Source organism: Myotis nattereri (assembly GCF_964212035.1).
Source record: "Myotis nattereri genome assembly, chromosome: 15".
NCBI classification, from domain to species: Eukaryota; Metazoa; Chordata; class Mammalia; order Chiroptera; family Vespertilionidae; genus Myotis; species Myotis nattereri.
The window spans coordinates 12,993,272-13,008,726 of record NC_138090.1 but is presented as its reverse complement, the minus strand read 5'-3'; the positions used below and the strand labels follow the sequence as shown (position 1 = coordinate 13,008,726).

General features: G+C 57.2%; 2 protein-coding genes across 2 annotated transcripts in view; one reads left to right on the top strand and one right to left on the bottom strand.

Moving 5' to 3' along the window:
- KCTD19 (potassium channel tetramerization domain containing 19) overlaps positions 1 to 4,874 on the top strand; it is a gene marked incomplete at its 5' end in the record, with an annotated part of 32,783 nt that extends 27,909 nt beyond the window's left edge. Inside the window, 4 exons of the mRNA XM_081108352.1 lie at positions 942 to 1,133; positions 1,265 to 1,419; positions 1,703 to 1,804; positions 2,690 to 4,874. Coding sequence (XP_080964478.1) covers positions 942 to 1,133; positions 1,265 to 1,419; positions 1,703 to 1,804; positions 2,690 to 2,803 — 563 coding nt within the window. The 3' untranslated portion in view covers positions 2,804 to 4,874. The remainder of the gene's footprint in view (positions 1 to 941; positions 1,134 to 1,264; positions 1,420 to 1,702; positions 1,805 to 2,689) is intronic.
- Positions 2,877 to 12,160, bottom strand: PLEKHG4 (pleckstrin homology and RhoGEF domain containing G4; the record flags this gene model as incomplete). Its single annotated transcript, XM_081108351.1, has 20 exons — positions 2,877 to 3,605; positions 3,747 to 3,862; positions 3,950 to 4,186; positions 4,323 to 4,439; positions 5,093 to 5,270; positions 5,339 to 5,509; positions 5,602 to 5,823; positions 5,902 to 5,991; positions 6,601 to 6,847; positions 6,922 to 7,418; positions 7,644 to 7,826; positions 9,363 to 9,479; positions 9,574 to 9,712; positions 10,089 to 10,237; positions 10,330 to 10,428; positions 10,661 to 10,777; positions 10,857 to 10,931; positions 11,015 to 11,108; positions 11,199 to 11,322; positions 11,620 to 12,160. The coding sequence occupies 20 exons, from the start codon at positions 12,158 to 12,160 to the stop codon at positions 3,600 to 3,602; spliced, it is 3,519 nt and encodes a 1,172-aa protein (XP_080964477.1). The 3' UTR covers positions 2,877 to 3,599.
- Between the last annotated feature and the right edge of the window lie 3,295 nt (positions 12,161 to 15,455).

Here is a 15,455-nt window from a genome sequence, read left to right as displayed (position 1 = left end):
ACCTGGCACTCTGCTCTGAGTCTAAGGGGAGTGGGCAGCCATTGCAGCATTTTAAACAAGGGAGTAAAATAAATTAAAAATAGCCGGCAAGTGTGGCTCAGTGGTTGAGTGTCAACCTATGAACCAGGAGGTCATGGTTCGATTCCTGCTCAGGGCACATGCTTGGGTTGCAGGCTCAATCCCCAGTAGGGAGAGAGCAGGAGGTAGCCGATCAATGATTCTCTCATCATTAATGTTTTTATCTCTCTCGCCCTTTCCTCTAAAATCAATAAAAATATATTTAAAAACAAACAAACAGGGGAGCAGTCAGGTGTACATTCAGAAAGCTGGCTCCAGAGGCAGAGGAAAGGCAGCAGCAGGAAGGGAAGTGTTAGAGTGGGGAGGTCTTTCTAGATGAAACAGGCTAGACAGGACGGGGGCAGAAGGGGTAAGGATTGGGTCAGAGGGGTCAGGTTTCCGGTTTGGGTGACTGCAAGGAAGTAGATGGTTACTGAGGTGGGAGGACAGGGCAACGAGCTGGAGAGGGAGGTGTGCTGTGTCTGGGGGGAGGTGCAGAGCACATGTGCCAAGAATGGCCATGATGGACAGCTTCCTCTGCTCTGTCAAGCACACTTTTCAGAGTGGACAGACATCAAAGACTCGCCCCAAAAGCTCCTCTCGTTTTACAACTTTACCAAGGTTCCCAGTCCCCAGCTGGGTTATTATCGGCCTTATCTGATACCAGTCTTAGTTCAGCAGTGAAATTTGGCGAGTTCCTTAGAGTCCTGCCATTTAGGATCTGGCTTGCATGATTCCAGGGCAATGGAGAGAGGAGAGCCGGGACAGCCCCTTGCCATCCCAGGTGCCCCTTCCAAGAAGCTGGGTGACTGACTGTGCTCCAGAGGTCCCTCCCTGCTTGAGCTCTAAGGTGGCTTAAGAACCCTTCCCCCACATTTTTACAGAAAGCCCTGACCCTGAGCAGCCTCTGCCTGAGGCCAGTGACCTAGACAGCGCAGGGGTCATCCTCAAGGTGAGCCACCCCCCTGTGGTGGGCAATGATGGCTCCTGCATGTTCTTTGAGGACAGCATCGTCTACACCACACAGATGGACATCCTGAGGCACACACTGCCCTCAGCCAGCACCCTGCACCGAGGTGAGGATACCTGAGGCTGAGCCCTGCCGAGGGTCCTCCAGGGGGAGTATCCCTCAGCAGCCCTTACCACAGGCTGCCTCTAAGGCCCTAGATGTGAGCAGAAGTGGCCACATCCACTCTCTCCTCTATAGAGGTGACCTTCCTGAGTTTCTCTCTGTCCTGGGAAGAGATGTTTTATGCACAGAAATGTCACCGTTTCCTGACTGACATCATCCTGGATTCCATCAGACAAAAGGACCCCAAAGCCATCACAGCCAAGGTGGTCTCCCTGGCCAACCGACTGTGGGTATGTACACGACAGGTTCCTTCTCCTCCTGTCCTCTTACCCCACAATAAGTGGGGAGTAGGTCAGGGACAGAAGGGTGGCAAGAGAAACGGGGACAGGAAGACAGGGCAACGTCATTTGGACCAAGCCTTGGCCAAGGCAGTGTGGGGTGACAGTGCCCCCTGGTCCCTGCAGCTACTGCAGGCCCAAGGGAGTCCCTGCTGTACATCCCACTCTGAGGGGCTGAGAGCAAATATGTCAGACAGCTACCCCGGCCCGGCCTGACTGTGGGCTCTCCTGGCAGACCTTGCACATCAGCCCCAAGCAGTTTGTGGTGGATTTGCTGGCCATCGCTGGCTTCAAGAATGACCGGCATACCCAGGAACGCCTGCACAGCTGGGTGGAGGTGAGAGCCACCTGCACCCCACTAGGATGCAGGATGCCTCAGATGGGCACTGTGTCTTGCTTCCCAGAAGGCAAGCTGGACAGCTAGACCTCAGATCCCTGGGTCCAGTCGGGGGTGGGGAGGAGGGAGAGCTGAAATTAACCAGTCCAGAGCGGTCAAAAAGCAGTATTCAGGCTACTTGGTTTTGTAGTTTTCCTCCTATGATACTAATTTTCCCTTCATCACTAACAATGGCCACTCTCAGGAAAGCCCATCATACAAGCCCAAGATTTTGGGATACTGAAATCAGAGGAACTATTGGGAGTGAGACCTTTTCAACATGTGATACCAACTTCACCTACTTAACCATAATGTTACCACTTTTGTACATTCCTTTTATAGCTAAGCAGCTTTAAAGCATTTTTATATGGAAAAAGAAAATGTTCAGTAAGGGCAAAGAAATGACCCAGGGTTTTTGTTTTTTTTTTCTTCCTTAAAATGATTTTAGGCTATATTTATATTTAACATTGTAGGTGAAAAAGATTTACCTTTAATCTGGTACTTCTGTAATCAAGTACATTATTCTAACACCTTTACCACAAACACACTCGTGCCAAATCATTAGGCCTCTGGTGTCATTAGAAAGGTGAAATCAGCATCTACAGCTAGAAAGTGGGACAATAGCGGCATTTTTTGACCCTCTAGCCAGTTCCCTGGTAGCCTCTTAGCCACAGCCCTGTAAGATGTCCTTAGGCAGAACTGAGCCCAAGAGCATTAAAGTTTCCCAACTACTGGCCTTACCCTGTCCCTGCTCCTGCCCCTGCCCAGCCAGGAAGACCTGCCCACACAGAGCTAGAGCAGGCAACTGGACAGGAAATCAGGGATAAGAATGACCTTTCTTTCCAGCTCACACTGCCTTTCGCCAGGAAATATGGCTGCTGCGTGAACCTGCTCGTCCAGAGGGGCCTGTCTAGGTCTGTCTCTTACTCTATCTTGGGCAAGTACTTACAAGAGGGCTAGGGTACCCAGAGACACTACCCCCACGTCCCAGGCTTCCAAGACTCATTTGAACCAAGGATGTCCCAGAATTCATGTATCAGTCTGTTTTTTATTATAAACAAATAAAAGAGTAAATAACAAGTCAAAGTCCTAGGATCTCTCTCTGAGATGCCAAAAACCTAAAAACCAGTAAAATAAGTTTAGACAACAAATCTAATTGAAAGCTATTCAAAAGGCACTGAGTCAATAGAACCAAACTGACCCAGGTAAGAAGGGGCTGGGCCTGGGGAGCCAGGGCAGGCAACAGTAAGGGCCCAACAGGATTGTCCCTTAGTTTGAGGAGCTTGGCTTTGAGACCAAGATTGGGAAGCAGCTGCTGGGACTTGCCCATGCTCTTCCCGAGGGCTGGTGCGTATGAGGCAAAATGGCACTCACATAGGACAAGTCCTCGAGGCCCCTGCCCACAGCCTGCCCTGACACACAGCTGCTGTGGCTACTTGGTGCCCACCAGCCTAGAGCATGGAAACACCCACCCTCTGCTCTAGCCTAATCCTAACCCACAACTGGGTGGGAACTGGAGAGACAGAAGGGGACATGGAGCCAGGAGCCCAGGATCAGGGTGCTCATCAGGCTCTGCAGCAGAGTCCCCTGGAGTCCAGTGGGTACAGATGTCAAAAAGGGTAGTCAACAGGGCAGTGCATGTGTGCTGGAAGTGGCCCAGGTGCCAGCTATGCCCTGGTCACAGGAGATTCAGACAGAGGTGATGTTGTTTGGAGTTATGGGCTGCTGGATCCACTGCTCACATTCGAGCCTGGGCTCAGACCTGTGGTGCCAACCTAGGCATGAGTGCCTATTTCCCCAGTTCAGGGTCCACTCACCCCCACTCCCACCTAAAGGAAAGGCAGCCATAGGCCCAGACTGGGTTGGGGAGGGGCTGGTGCGTATGAGGCAAAATGATACTCACATAGGACAAGTCCTCGAGGCCCCTGCCCAGAGCCTGCCCTGACACACAGCTGCTGTCAGAGCCACTGGAGCCACTAGCTGATGGGCACTGGGATGAGACCTCTGAGTCCTCAGGAGCTAGGGCAGGAGAGTGGGTGAGCTGTCAGCAGGGGTGGCCCAGAGCCGAAGTCATGCCCTCCTGCCTCTGGCTAAGCCCAGACCTACTCAAGGATGGCTGGCTGCCCAGCTCCTCTCCAGCCTCCAGCGCTGTTTCCTCTGGGAAGCTGGTGGAATACAGGGGCCAGCAGAGGCCCTGAGGAGTCGGGTCTCTGTACAGGTGCAGGTTGAGGGACCCTAGTACTGAGCCAGAGGCAGGGTCTGCAGGAAGGGAGCTCGAGACCCCCAGGTAGGGGCGCTCACAGTCAAGCGGGGCCACAGCAATGGAGGCCCGAGAACGAACTTCTGCATAACAGAGAGGGCCAGGTTAGGACAGGTGAGAGCCCACCTGGACCAAGGTCCTGAGGGGAGCGAAGACTGGGGCTGACAGAGGTCCCCGCTGCCTTCCGCGCAGCTTTCCTTACCCCACCCACAAGGCTACCTCGGCACTTTAAAACGTAGTTGATGGTGCGGTCGCTGATAGCTTCCTCGTTGGGGGCGATGTCCCGGAAGGCTTTGTTCCCCACACCCATGGACACCATCTCAGCCATGCGCATCTCTAGGTGGAGAGAGGGCATAGCTGGAGCCCTTTGTGACATTAGCCTGCCCCTCGGCCTCTACTATTCGTCCCCCTTAAATAGGTGTTTCCTTGACACCCATTCCCAGCAAATAAACCATCCCATGCACTGAGCCTTGGAGGTGCCAGACTCGCTCCTCCCAACAATCCTGTGGGCAGGTATAATTCCCCTTTTAGAGGCGAAGCCTCTGATACTCAGAGAGATTAAGACTGTGCCCATGGCCTGGCCAGCATGGCTCAGTGGTTGAGTGTTGATCTATGAACCAGGAGGTCATGGTTCAATTCCCAGTCAGGGCACATGCCCAGATTGTGGGCTCGATCCCCAGTGTGGGGCATGCATGAGGCAGCTGATCAATGATTCTCATCATTGATGTTTCTCTCTCTCTCTCCTTCTCCCATCCTCTCTGAAATCAGTTTAAAAATATTAAAAAACAACAACAAAAAACTTGTGCCCACAGTCTGAGACAGTGACAGCAGGACTGCTGACTTTGGGGTTCTTTCCCCTACGCTGGCTGCTGCTGGGCCTCCTCCCCCCTTCCCAAGCACTTCCAGGTCCCTAGGCCCTCTCTGGCCCCTGTGGGACAACAGAAGCTTGGGGGGCGAGGGCGGGGGGTGAAGTAGGGGCAGGGACCTACCCTTGTTGTGGACGGCCTGCTTCCAGAGCAGGCGGGAGATGTCAGCCGTCCAAGCCTGCTTGGTGGCCAAGCTGGCAGCTTGCAGCACAAAAGTGTCCCTGGCCTTGCGACGGCGGAACCAGATCTCGAAGCGCAGGTTGCTATCCCCACAGCACTCGGTGAGACCAAGGTCTGCCATCTGTGTGGCGGAGAGGGATGTGGTGAGGCATGGGGAAGCAGGGGCCCAGGGTGGGGCGGTGGGCCTACCTTAAAGGAGCGCTTGTAGGCAAACATGTCGATGCCTGTGGGTCCTCGGCGCGGCTTGCTGAAGAGCAGCAGCTCCTCAAAGAGGAAAACTCGGCGCAGGGACTTGTGGCGCCCAGCACGCACGGTGAACTCATCTTGTCGCACCAGCTGCCCCTGTTCCTTGAGGTTGACCTGCCAAGTTGGGGCCCAGTGAGTGCCCAGCTTCTTTGGCCCCCTCCCTTGACACCCACTGCACCTGCCCACCACGGCCTGGCATGACTCACGTCACAGCCCTGGATGGCGTCCATGGCAAGCAGGTCGTTGCCATGTCGCAGCTGGAAGCGCACCAGGCTCTGGGCAGCCTGCAGAGCACTCAGCTCCTGCCTGGGCCCCCCGCAGGCCCGCGCCAGCTCCTGGAGCAGCAGTGCGTACTTGCTCATGCGCTGGATGGGCTTCAGCAGGTAGGAGGCCAAGTCCAGGTGGTCCCCCAGGGCTTGCTGCTTGTCCTGCCAGGTGGGCAGAGAGCATCAGGCAGCCTCAGGGTACTCCCGCCATCCCCCGCCCCCTCACTCAGGCTCGCCTACCTTGAAGAAGGAGTGGCCATAGCTAGCCATCAGGGCATCGGAGCGAGGTTTATTTTTGCTGTACAGCGCATACATCCCAAACTGCACCCTCTGTGAGGACACGTAATTCAGCCCCAGGTGCAAGGGGGCCAGCTCCCAAAAGCTGCCCTTGCTTTGAACAAGGGGTGATCTGGCAAGAGCAGGCCCTATGCAGAGGGGGACTGCCCACAGCGAAGGAGTCCTGTACCCAGCTCGGCTCCTCCCACAGCTCTGAGAACACTCTGGTCTTACCTCACCTTGGACTACTCCTCTGCTCACTACACTCAGCCACCTTGACCCGTCTCTTCCTGGACCACTGGGCCTCTTTCCTGCCACAGGCTTTGCCCTTGCTCTTTCCTCCGATGGGACACCATGACTCCAGCCCCGCCCTCTGGCCTGAGCTCAAACATCAGCTCCGCACAGGCCTCACTGCTCCAAACCCTGCCCCACTGGTAACTCAATCTTCTCCCTAATTACTTTCCTCCAAGCCCCAACTATCACCTGGAATTACCTTTTTCACTTTTATGTCTCCTCTACCTAACTGAGCACCCTGAGGGGCAGCGCCCTATTAGTCTCGTTCACAGATACAGCCAGCACAAGGCCTGGCACCAAGCAGGTGCCCAACAGCTTTTACTGAGTGTGGCAGGGTAAGTAGCGGGCAGTGTGACTTAGGGGGCTTACGTGGCGCAGGAAGGCATAGGCCACCCGGGGTGGGTGCTGCGTGCACGCCTCCAGCTCACGCAGGAAGAAGTGGCAGTGGAAGTCACGCAGCTTTTCCAGATTGCCGAAGAGGTGGGCACGCTGGCCACGGAGGCCCTGGGGCACATCGGGGCGATCCAGCTCAGGGAAGTAGTTCTCTATGGTATAGTCAAGGGCACGGACATACTCCCGCTCCGTAGCCACCATCTCTGCCAACACCAACTGGAGTCTACCAGGTAGGAGAAGTCAAGACCCTGCCATCTGCCCTGCCACTGCCCTCCCTGCCCTGCCCAATGCCTGTACCTGCTGGGACTCCTGGGATCAGAGCTGCCTGGCAGAAGCGTGGTGGGGGATAACCCAGGCTGGGCACCAGCCTCTGGTCTGTGACAGGCAGCCACACTGGCCGCTTGGTGGCAGTGGTAGACAGACTCTCTGAGACTCTGCCCCAGATTCCGATCAAGGCTGTATGCCTTCCTCAGCGGAGGGGTGGCAGGCACAACTGGGACCTGGCTGCCACACGGGCTAGCTGTGCTGCCCGTTGGTAGTGGCTTCAGTGCAGCCTCTAGCTTCTGGTCCAGGGCCAGCCAGGTGTCCTGGCACTGTGCCCAGGCCCAGCGGCACTGCTGGCGGATGCCTTCAGAGCCCAGGCCTGTGGCCAGAGCCCACATCTTTCGGAAGTGGGCAGGAGGCAATTCAGGGTGTTTAGTCCAGTGCAGCTGCAGCCGTTGCAGCACAACCCCTGGGCGCTCCTGCTCCAACTCTGCCAACACCCGCTGCCCCTCCTCAGCCCATGTCGAGGCCTGCAACACCAAGGCGACACAGGCACTGAGGGAGGAACGCACCAAGACTGCTGAGCCTTCTCCCTGTTCCCCATCCCCACAGGGTGCTGGCCCTAGGCCACATCCCAGTGGTTGGATTTAGGGGTCAGACTGAAGACCAGGAAGAGCTCAGGCTGTGGAGGAGCTGGGCAGCCACCCCTTGGGCCCTACTGACCACCCGGAGCCAGGGGCAGAACCCTCACACACCTGCTTGAAGAAGCACGACAGCCTCTCAGCATCTGCCAGCCACTGCCGCCGCTGGGCCAAAGCTCTAGAGAATTCAGTCAGCTGGGCTTGCAGGGCCAGAAAGCGGGCCCCAACGGGACCCAGTTCAGCTGCTTCCCAGCCAGTCAGCGGCTGCAGAAACTTCTCCCCTTGCCTGACCTGCTCCTGGAGACAGACTGGACTCAGCGGCCGAGGTCTGGTGGTCTAGCCCCCAAGCCCAGGTCTCCTCCACTGACATTACACATCATCATCAAGTCTCACCTGTCAAAGACCCTCTCTCCATTCCCCAAACATTTCCTTTTTCCTCTTAGCCCTGCAGCCAAACCTATCCTCACAATCACCGTGTCTTCACCTCATCAGCCCCCTGCAATCCCACTCCCAGCGTATCTCAGGACTCGTCCGACTCCGCAGCTCAGCAACATTCAACCCTCTCTCCTGGCTCCTGACCCCTCCTCACTCTCCTGATTTTCCTCATCTGTCTCTGGTGGTTCCTCCTCCTGCTCCCAGACCCTTACCTGGGCCATTGAACAGTGAGGCTCCTGAAGACAGTCCACTGTCTCTCCCCAGGCAATCTTGTGTAAACACACTTCAGATGTCACCCATATCCACCAAGTGACCCTCTGCAGCCAGATCTCTAAGAAGACCCAATCCTATGGGTCTTCCTCTCATTCCCCCATGGCCATCTCCAAAGCACACCCAAGACTGGATTCACAAATGCCCCTCCCCCAAAAAGTCCTTGTCTCCTGGGATCTCTCTCAGGAAACAGAACCCATTCATTCTTATCATCTTCCTCTCCCTTACCCTCTCATATGTGTCCACCATCAAATCCCATTTAATCCATGCTCTCCGCTATCATCCTGGCCAGAGTAACCATCTCCCACCTGAATCACTGCAACTGCCTCTTCAATGGACTCTCCACATCCATCCTCCAAATCTCCAAATCGTTGTCTACTCAGAAACTAGGGTAATCTTTCTAGAACACGATCTGAATATGTGACTTTCCTGCCTAAATTGTGCACCTTTACAGGGCCCAGTGATCTGGCCACTGAGCACTTTTCCAGCCTTGTTTTACCTCATCCCACCCACCTCTCCCTTCCTCTTCTGCTCTGCAATTCAACCTGTCCTTACAGTTCCTCAGGCAAGTCATGTTCCCTCCGCCACAGGACCTTTGCACATGCTGTTTGTTCCCTCAGCCTGGAATTCCTCCTTCCTTCCTTCCCTCCTTCCCTCCTTCCCTTCTTTCCTTCTCCCCTCCCCTCCCCTCCCCTCCCCTCCCCCCCTCCCCCCCTCCCCCCCTCCCCTCCCCCCTCCCCCCTCCCCTCCCCTCCCCTCCCCTCCCCTCCCCTCCCTCCCTCCCTCCCTCCCTCCCTCCCTCCCTCTCTCTCTCTCTCTCTCTCTCTCTCTCTCTTGCCTTGTTAAAACAAGGCCACCAAAAATTTTGGTTACCTCCCCCACAAAAAATTGGGAGAGAGATGGTCATGTCCTTCTTATACACTGAGGTAAAACCACCTGCATTGCTTCTCTCCAGAGCGTTTTGCTTCAGTTTGCAAACACACATTTATGACTTTGAACCTTTAATACAACTTCTCTGCTGTACTACAAAATCCTAAGAGAGTATAGATTTGCTTTCACCGACCCTGCATTACCAATCCCTGGCAAAATGCCCCAGGACCTACAGAATAAATAAATGGCCAAACTCACCTGGGCAACCCGGTCCAGCTCCCGAAAAGGGCCTTGGGCCTGGAGCAGGGTGTCCATTGAGGGCTCCGCTGGCTCCTCCAGTGCTGGCCAGCCCACCTGCTGTAGCCACACTTCAATCTGGAGGGACACAAACAGGGCAAGGACACCTGTTATGGGCTGGGAGGTCATGCTTGAGATCAGGGGTGGGCCCATCTGGGCGGATAGTTCCCACCTGGTGCAGCCCGCCCTCCTGGGCCTTCAATGTCTGGATCAACTCCAGTGCCTGTATTCGACGGTTACTATGCAGGGTCAGTTGGTGCAGCAGCCCATCCACGCAGCCATAAAGCTCATCAACCTTGTCCACCGCTGGCCTAGTGCAAGGTACACCATCTTAGGGCCCCTGCCAGTTGCCTTGTCCATTCCACCCTGTCCTGAGACCACAATCCTGGCTGGTTCTGAGCCAGCTGAGGCATTGGCATGGGATATGGCAGGGGTGGGCAAACTTTTTGACTCGAGGGCCACAATGGGTTCTTAAACTGGACCGGAGGGCCGGAACAAAAGTATGGATGGAGTGTTTGTGTGAACTAATATAAATTCAAGTAAACATCATTACATAAAAGGGTACAGTCTTTTTTTTTTTAGTTTTATTCATTTCAAATGGGCCGGATCCGGCCCGCGGGCCGTAGTTTGCCCACGGCTGGGATATGGTGTGCTGGTGCAAGATCTGAGAGCTGGGCTTGTACCTACCTGTAGTCTGGGCTCTGGGTCACCTCTGGGACCTCCTGCTTCAGCCAGGCCAGCTCCAAGCTCCCCTGGCATTGTAGCCATGCTAGCTGTGGTGAGTCTAGCACGTGCTGCATCAGGACCTGTGCCTGCTGTAGCAACTGATCAACTTCCTGTGATTAAAGGCAACAGGTAGTAGAAGTGAGCATGGGAGAAAAAGAGGGAGACAGGAAGCACTGGGGAGGAGTCAGGAGGAGACACTCACCCCCGTCTCCATGGGCTGGGGCATAGCCTTCACAGTCTCAATGGCCCCCTGGAGCAGGGTACAAACCACTTGGCAGCTCTGCAGTAGGGCTTCTAGGCGCTGTGAGTAGGGGCAGGCATGACAGAGGGGTGCACAGTGCTGGTCCCATCTGGGTTCCAGGATGCTGCAGCCAGCTCTGGGATGTTCCACCCAACCCAGAATCGCTGTCCAACTCCCCAGGGTTCAAGTCAGTTGTCACTGCCCTGCCTGGATCTGGATCCCCTGCCAAGTCTCCCCCTCTGCTGGCCAGGTTGCCTGCATACCCGCTCGATGCCCCACCCAGTGCACTGACCATCCGGAAGTGCAGCCAGGCCTGATGGCAGTAAGGCAGGCCTCCTCCCAGTGAAGCGGGTAACCATGAAGTGGAGATGTGGGTCAGCAAGCTCTGAAGAGAGGACAACTGCTCTACCTGCAGGCAAAAATGGTGCTGTGACCCAGGCCTGGGGGGAAGCATCCCACCTCCACCCCTGGCCAACATGGCTCAGTACCTGCAGCCCTGAAGGCACCTCCTTGGGCATTTTTCCCACCAGCAGCACCTGGTGCACCGACCCTGGGACTGCCTCCTGAAAGAAATCTGAGCTCATCCCTGCCCCAACCTTATACAAATGGAATGGTTAGGGGTGGGGAGCCACAGTCCAGTACTCACTTGCAGTTGGCTGAGCCCCCAGAAGAGGGAAGAGCTCGGGGGACAAATTCGGGCATCCACTAGCACAGTCAGTCCCAGGGCCTGTACTTCGAGCCTAAAGGAACAGATTTCATTCAGGACCTAATTCCCAGGCCCTACCATCTCTGGGCTCAGGCTCTACCCCCAACCTGCTCCTCCCCCCAACCTGGGGATGCTTCGCAGGTAGAGCAGGAGGCGGATGAGTTCCTGGCTGCGGCACGAGGGATGAAGCCAGGTGTGGCTATGAGCACACAGAAGCAGCACTGCCCGGCCTTCTGCATCCCGAGTCCCTGTGGGGAGAGGGCAGTGAACATCGTCCCAATCAAGTCACCCTACCTCCACCACCTCTAGTCCCTCCTGCTACCTGGCAGAGCAGCCATGCCACTGGCCAGCAGCTCCCAGGCGAGGTCTTGGGCCAGAAGGTAGTCAGCGGGCTTAGGGAGGCTGGATCCACTAGGGTCTTAGAAACAGAAATGGCTTGGGTCTGCATTGGCCCATCTATCCAAAGATCCCCTCCTCTGACCTGGGGCTTCGGCCTGAGTAGGGTCCTCCCACTCCCTTCCCAGGCATCTCTGCCCAGCCCTTACCTGCCTCCAGCAGCTCTGATGATGTCTCAGATAACGGGCCTCCCAGGTTCACAGAAACGCTGCCCAACTCCCCAGGGTCCAAGTCAGTGGTCATTACCCTGCCTGAATCTGGGTCTCCTGCCAAGTCTCCTGCTTGGCTGGCACTACTGCCCTGTGCCAGGCTGAGGTGGGAGGACATTAGGCACAGGAGGCTCTTCACTTCAGAGGGGACTGGTTCCTCTGACTTGCCTGAGGAACCTCCTAATGCGACCCTCTGGCCATCCCCTGACCCATCCACAGCCATCTGTCCTGGGGTTGGTGGCAGCTCCCCACACAGGGGGCCGCCCTGCAGCCCGTCACCCTGAGCTGCCCCTGCGGGGGGTCTCGGAGGACTGGGGTCCTTAACCTGCACCTGGGGAGCGGGCTCCTCCTCATCCCAGGCATCCCTGAAACGGCACACAGCAAACCTCCAGTCGGTGGCTTGGCCCCGGGAGTCCGGAGACTCATCCCCATCCTCCGGGGACCCCTCCATCACCCACTCCTGAAGGCTGGGCCTGCTCATGGCGAGCGGGAGAGGGGCTGGGGCCTCGGTGTGAACGGAGGCCTCAGCTCATCCAGGAAAAGGGTTCCAAGCGGTCGGCAGGGTAGCACGCGGTGGCAGTGCAGGCGGAAGGCACCAGGCGAGAGGAGGTGCCGGTGTGGGTGCCCGGGCACAGGGGGCGCAGACGTGGCCGCGGTTCAGCCTGAGGAGGGGGGAAAGGCAGGGGTCTCCCTTCCGCTCGCGTGGGCTCCGCCCTCCCAAGCGCACTCTCGCGGCTCCGCAGGCCTGTGCTGGCGGCGCTGCCTCGTGCTCGCCTCGTGGGCCCAACGGGAACCAAGCCTCGCCCCGGGACCGCGTGCGCCTCCCCCCTCCCCGGTCCCACCACTCACACCCCCGGAACACGCTACGGGGACCAGCGAAGAAGCCGGGGAGCCCACGCCACCGGAGCCCCGACGTCGGCAGCAGAGCCTCGACGGCGGCCGGAACAGCGTGCAGCCGGCGTCCGCGGGCGCCGCCTCCTGGCCGCGCGGGGAGGGACCGCTGGGCGTCCGAGGCCGCGGCGCCGCGCCGCCCCCTGGGGGCCGGAGGACGGAGCCACAGCCCACCGCGCCGACCCCGCGGCAGACGCCCGGACGCCCTGACGGCGCGGAGGCGCGGGCCCTGGCAGCGCCTGCTGCCCGCTGACCCCGCCTTCCCCGCGGCCCAGGCGGCTGGATTCCGCCCGCACCTCCAGGCCGCAGTGACTTGGACGCAGCTTCTCAGTCGGGTTGAGGACAGAGACCAACGGCCCTTCCACTGTGCCCACTCGCCGAAAAGTGAAAAGCGGGTTCGCTAGGGAAGGGGGTGTAGTTTGCAAGCAAGGGACCATATGGATCCTCCTGGGGGTGGGGGGAAGGGCTTGGGATGGAAGTGGGGGGCTTGGGATGGAAGGGGAAGGGCTTGGAATGGGGGGGGGCTTCTGCTCCCGAATGCACGAAATGTGGGGGGAGTCCTGCCCCAGGCTCCCTAAGCAAAACAAGGAGCGCTAATTTCAGCCAGGAGAAAAGTGTGGGTCTCGTCAGGCGGCCCCTAGAAAGACAGACTCCCTAAGCCCAGATGAGCTGCTTGGGCTGCTAGGAGCCAGTCAGGGTATCTTCATGGAGGGTGGGAGGGAGGGTCCCCGCCACTGCAACCCCCATGTTCCCTCCCGGCCCCAGGACCAGGCCCCAAGAGACAAGTTGTATGGTCCCATGATGGGAAGAGGAAAGGGGCAGGGAGGTCTCTGGGGTGGGAGCTGACCCAGGCCCAGCCCCTCCACTCCCTGACATTCCTGGCACTTCCATACACTCCTTCCTCAGCCAACACCCCTTCCCCACAAAGTCCAGTCAGGGAGGCTAGGAATGAGGCCTGGTCCTAGAGCGGAGAGAGAGTACCGCAGGCCTGCTCCTCCACTTACCTGCTGGGTGAACTCCAGCAACTCAGTGCTCTTTGAGCCTCACCTTACTCACCTGTTAAAAAAAAAAAAAGTCATTTCTTTCTCTTGGGATTGCCATGAGGACTAGGGAAGACCCCGTATGTCGAACGTCCACTTGCTGCCAGCACTTGGCCTCTGTTGGTGCCCTGCCCCTCACTTCACCCTCAATCATGGATCCTCAACTGGTGAAAGTCACTTGGACAGTTGGCCTGTGAGATCCCTCCCCGTTCTGAAGTATGAGGTCCCTTTGAGACAAGTGGGCCTAGCCTAACACTCCCCAAAATTTGTGGGAAGATTGTGGCCGAAAGAAGGCACTATGCCCCACAACATGCTCAGGCCCTTGGTTCCTGGGTGCAATGGCTTCCCTGACTCTAAGGCAGGGACCCCGCCCTCGTGAGCTTCAGGAGGCGGCCAGAGGTGGGGAAGCCAAGCATCAGAAGCAGGCATAGTGGGAACAGCAATCCCCCCTCCTCCCAGCTGTCCCATCAGCGCCCAGAGCCCAGACTCTCAGCTACCAAGGAGCCTCCTTCATGAGCTGATCTGGCTGCAAGAGAGGAGCCTTGGAGTTGTCCTGCTCCATCCCCAACCCAAAGCGGGTCCTCTCGTCCCACCCTCCTCTAGCTTCAGTGAGCATCAGGTCCAACCTTGGCTCCCGCCCCAGCTGTCCCAGGGCCGCCCCACTGAGTCACTGCCTCCTGCTCCCTCCCACCCCTTCTGCTGCCCACTGTCTACCCATCCCCACCCACTAGCCAGGCCCCCTAGGAGCCCTAAGAGCTGAGGGGGGAACCTGCTGGCAGGCGCACATACCCCTTTAATGCCAGAGGTAAATAAGAGGCCCCAAGCCACAGGCCATAGCTAAACCCAGCACCACTGAACACAGGCAAACAGATTCGGGCCAGGGCCAGGGCTTGGTTTATTCGCCCCACATAGAATGTGCCTTGTAAGCTTCATGAAAACAGACTATGTGCTGTCCACTCTGTACTTCCAGCAATAATGAATGCTTAAGGGGTGCCTGAGGCTGGTCACACTGCCCCGGCCCTCCCGCGGCTCTCCATCCAGGAGCCAGATGTAAGCCAGGCTCACACATGGAGAGCGATTCAGAGGCTTCATCTGAAAGGGGCATAAAAGAGGCAGAGAGCTACAGGATGCGCGGCCCCAGGATGGCGACGATACAGATAGAAATGGGGACAGCCTGAGGCCTCGTGAGGAATACTGGGGTCTGGGCCCGGAGCCAGCCTGGGCTGCTGACCACAGCAGGCTCTGTGGGCTGAGATTGCAGGACTGAGCAGTGACTCATGGGGCCCATCTCTGTGGCTCTCCTGGCAGCAGCATATACTCACAGCAGCCTTTTCCACTGAGATCATAAAATGGGAATGGGCTTCCCTCCCCTGCCCTTTTCCCAGCCTTCCCTCAGCCTCCCATTCCTTGCCAATATAAATAAATCAAAAATAAAATGCTCTGTGCCTCAGTGGACCTAGTGATAAGAGACCTGTACTCATTACCCTTACTCCATCCCAAATTTCCATACTCTCTTCAATACTGCCCCAGATAGCGAGGGTGACATACACCCCTAACCTTATAGACCTCTCTCACCTTTCACCTAAATAAACTCCAATCTCCTTAGTGTGGCATTCAAGGCCATCCAGAGCCATCATCCGAGCCTTCCTTGTCCAGGTCCTATACTGGCCTGCAAAACTGATCTAATTACAAGTCTTAGTTACATCTTCTCTACCTGGAATGCTCACACCCATCTCCCCAGGTCAAAATCCTTCCTCTTTCAAGGCCCGGATGCAGCTCAGGTGGCACTGAAGGCCATTTCTGCCGTTCTGCCCAGTCAGGTGGTAACCCATAGATGAGCTCTTG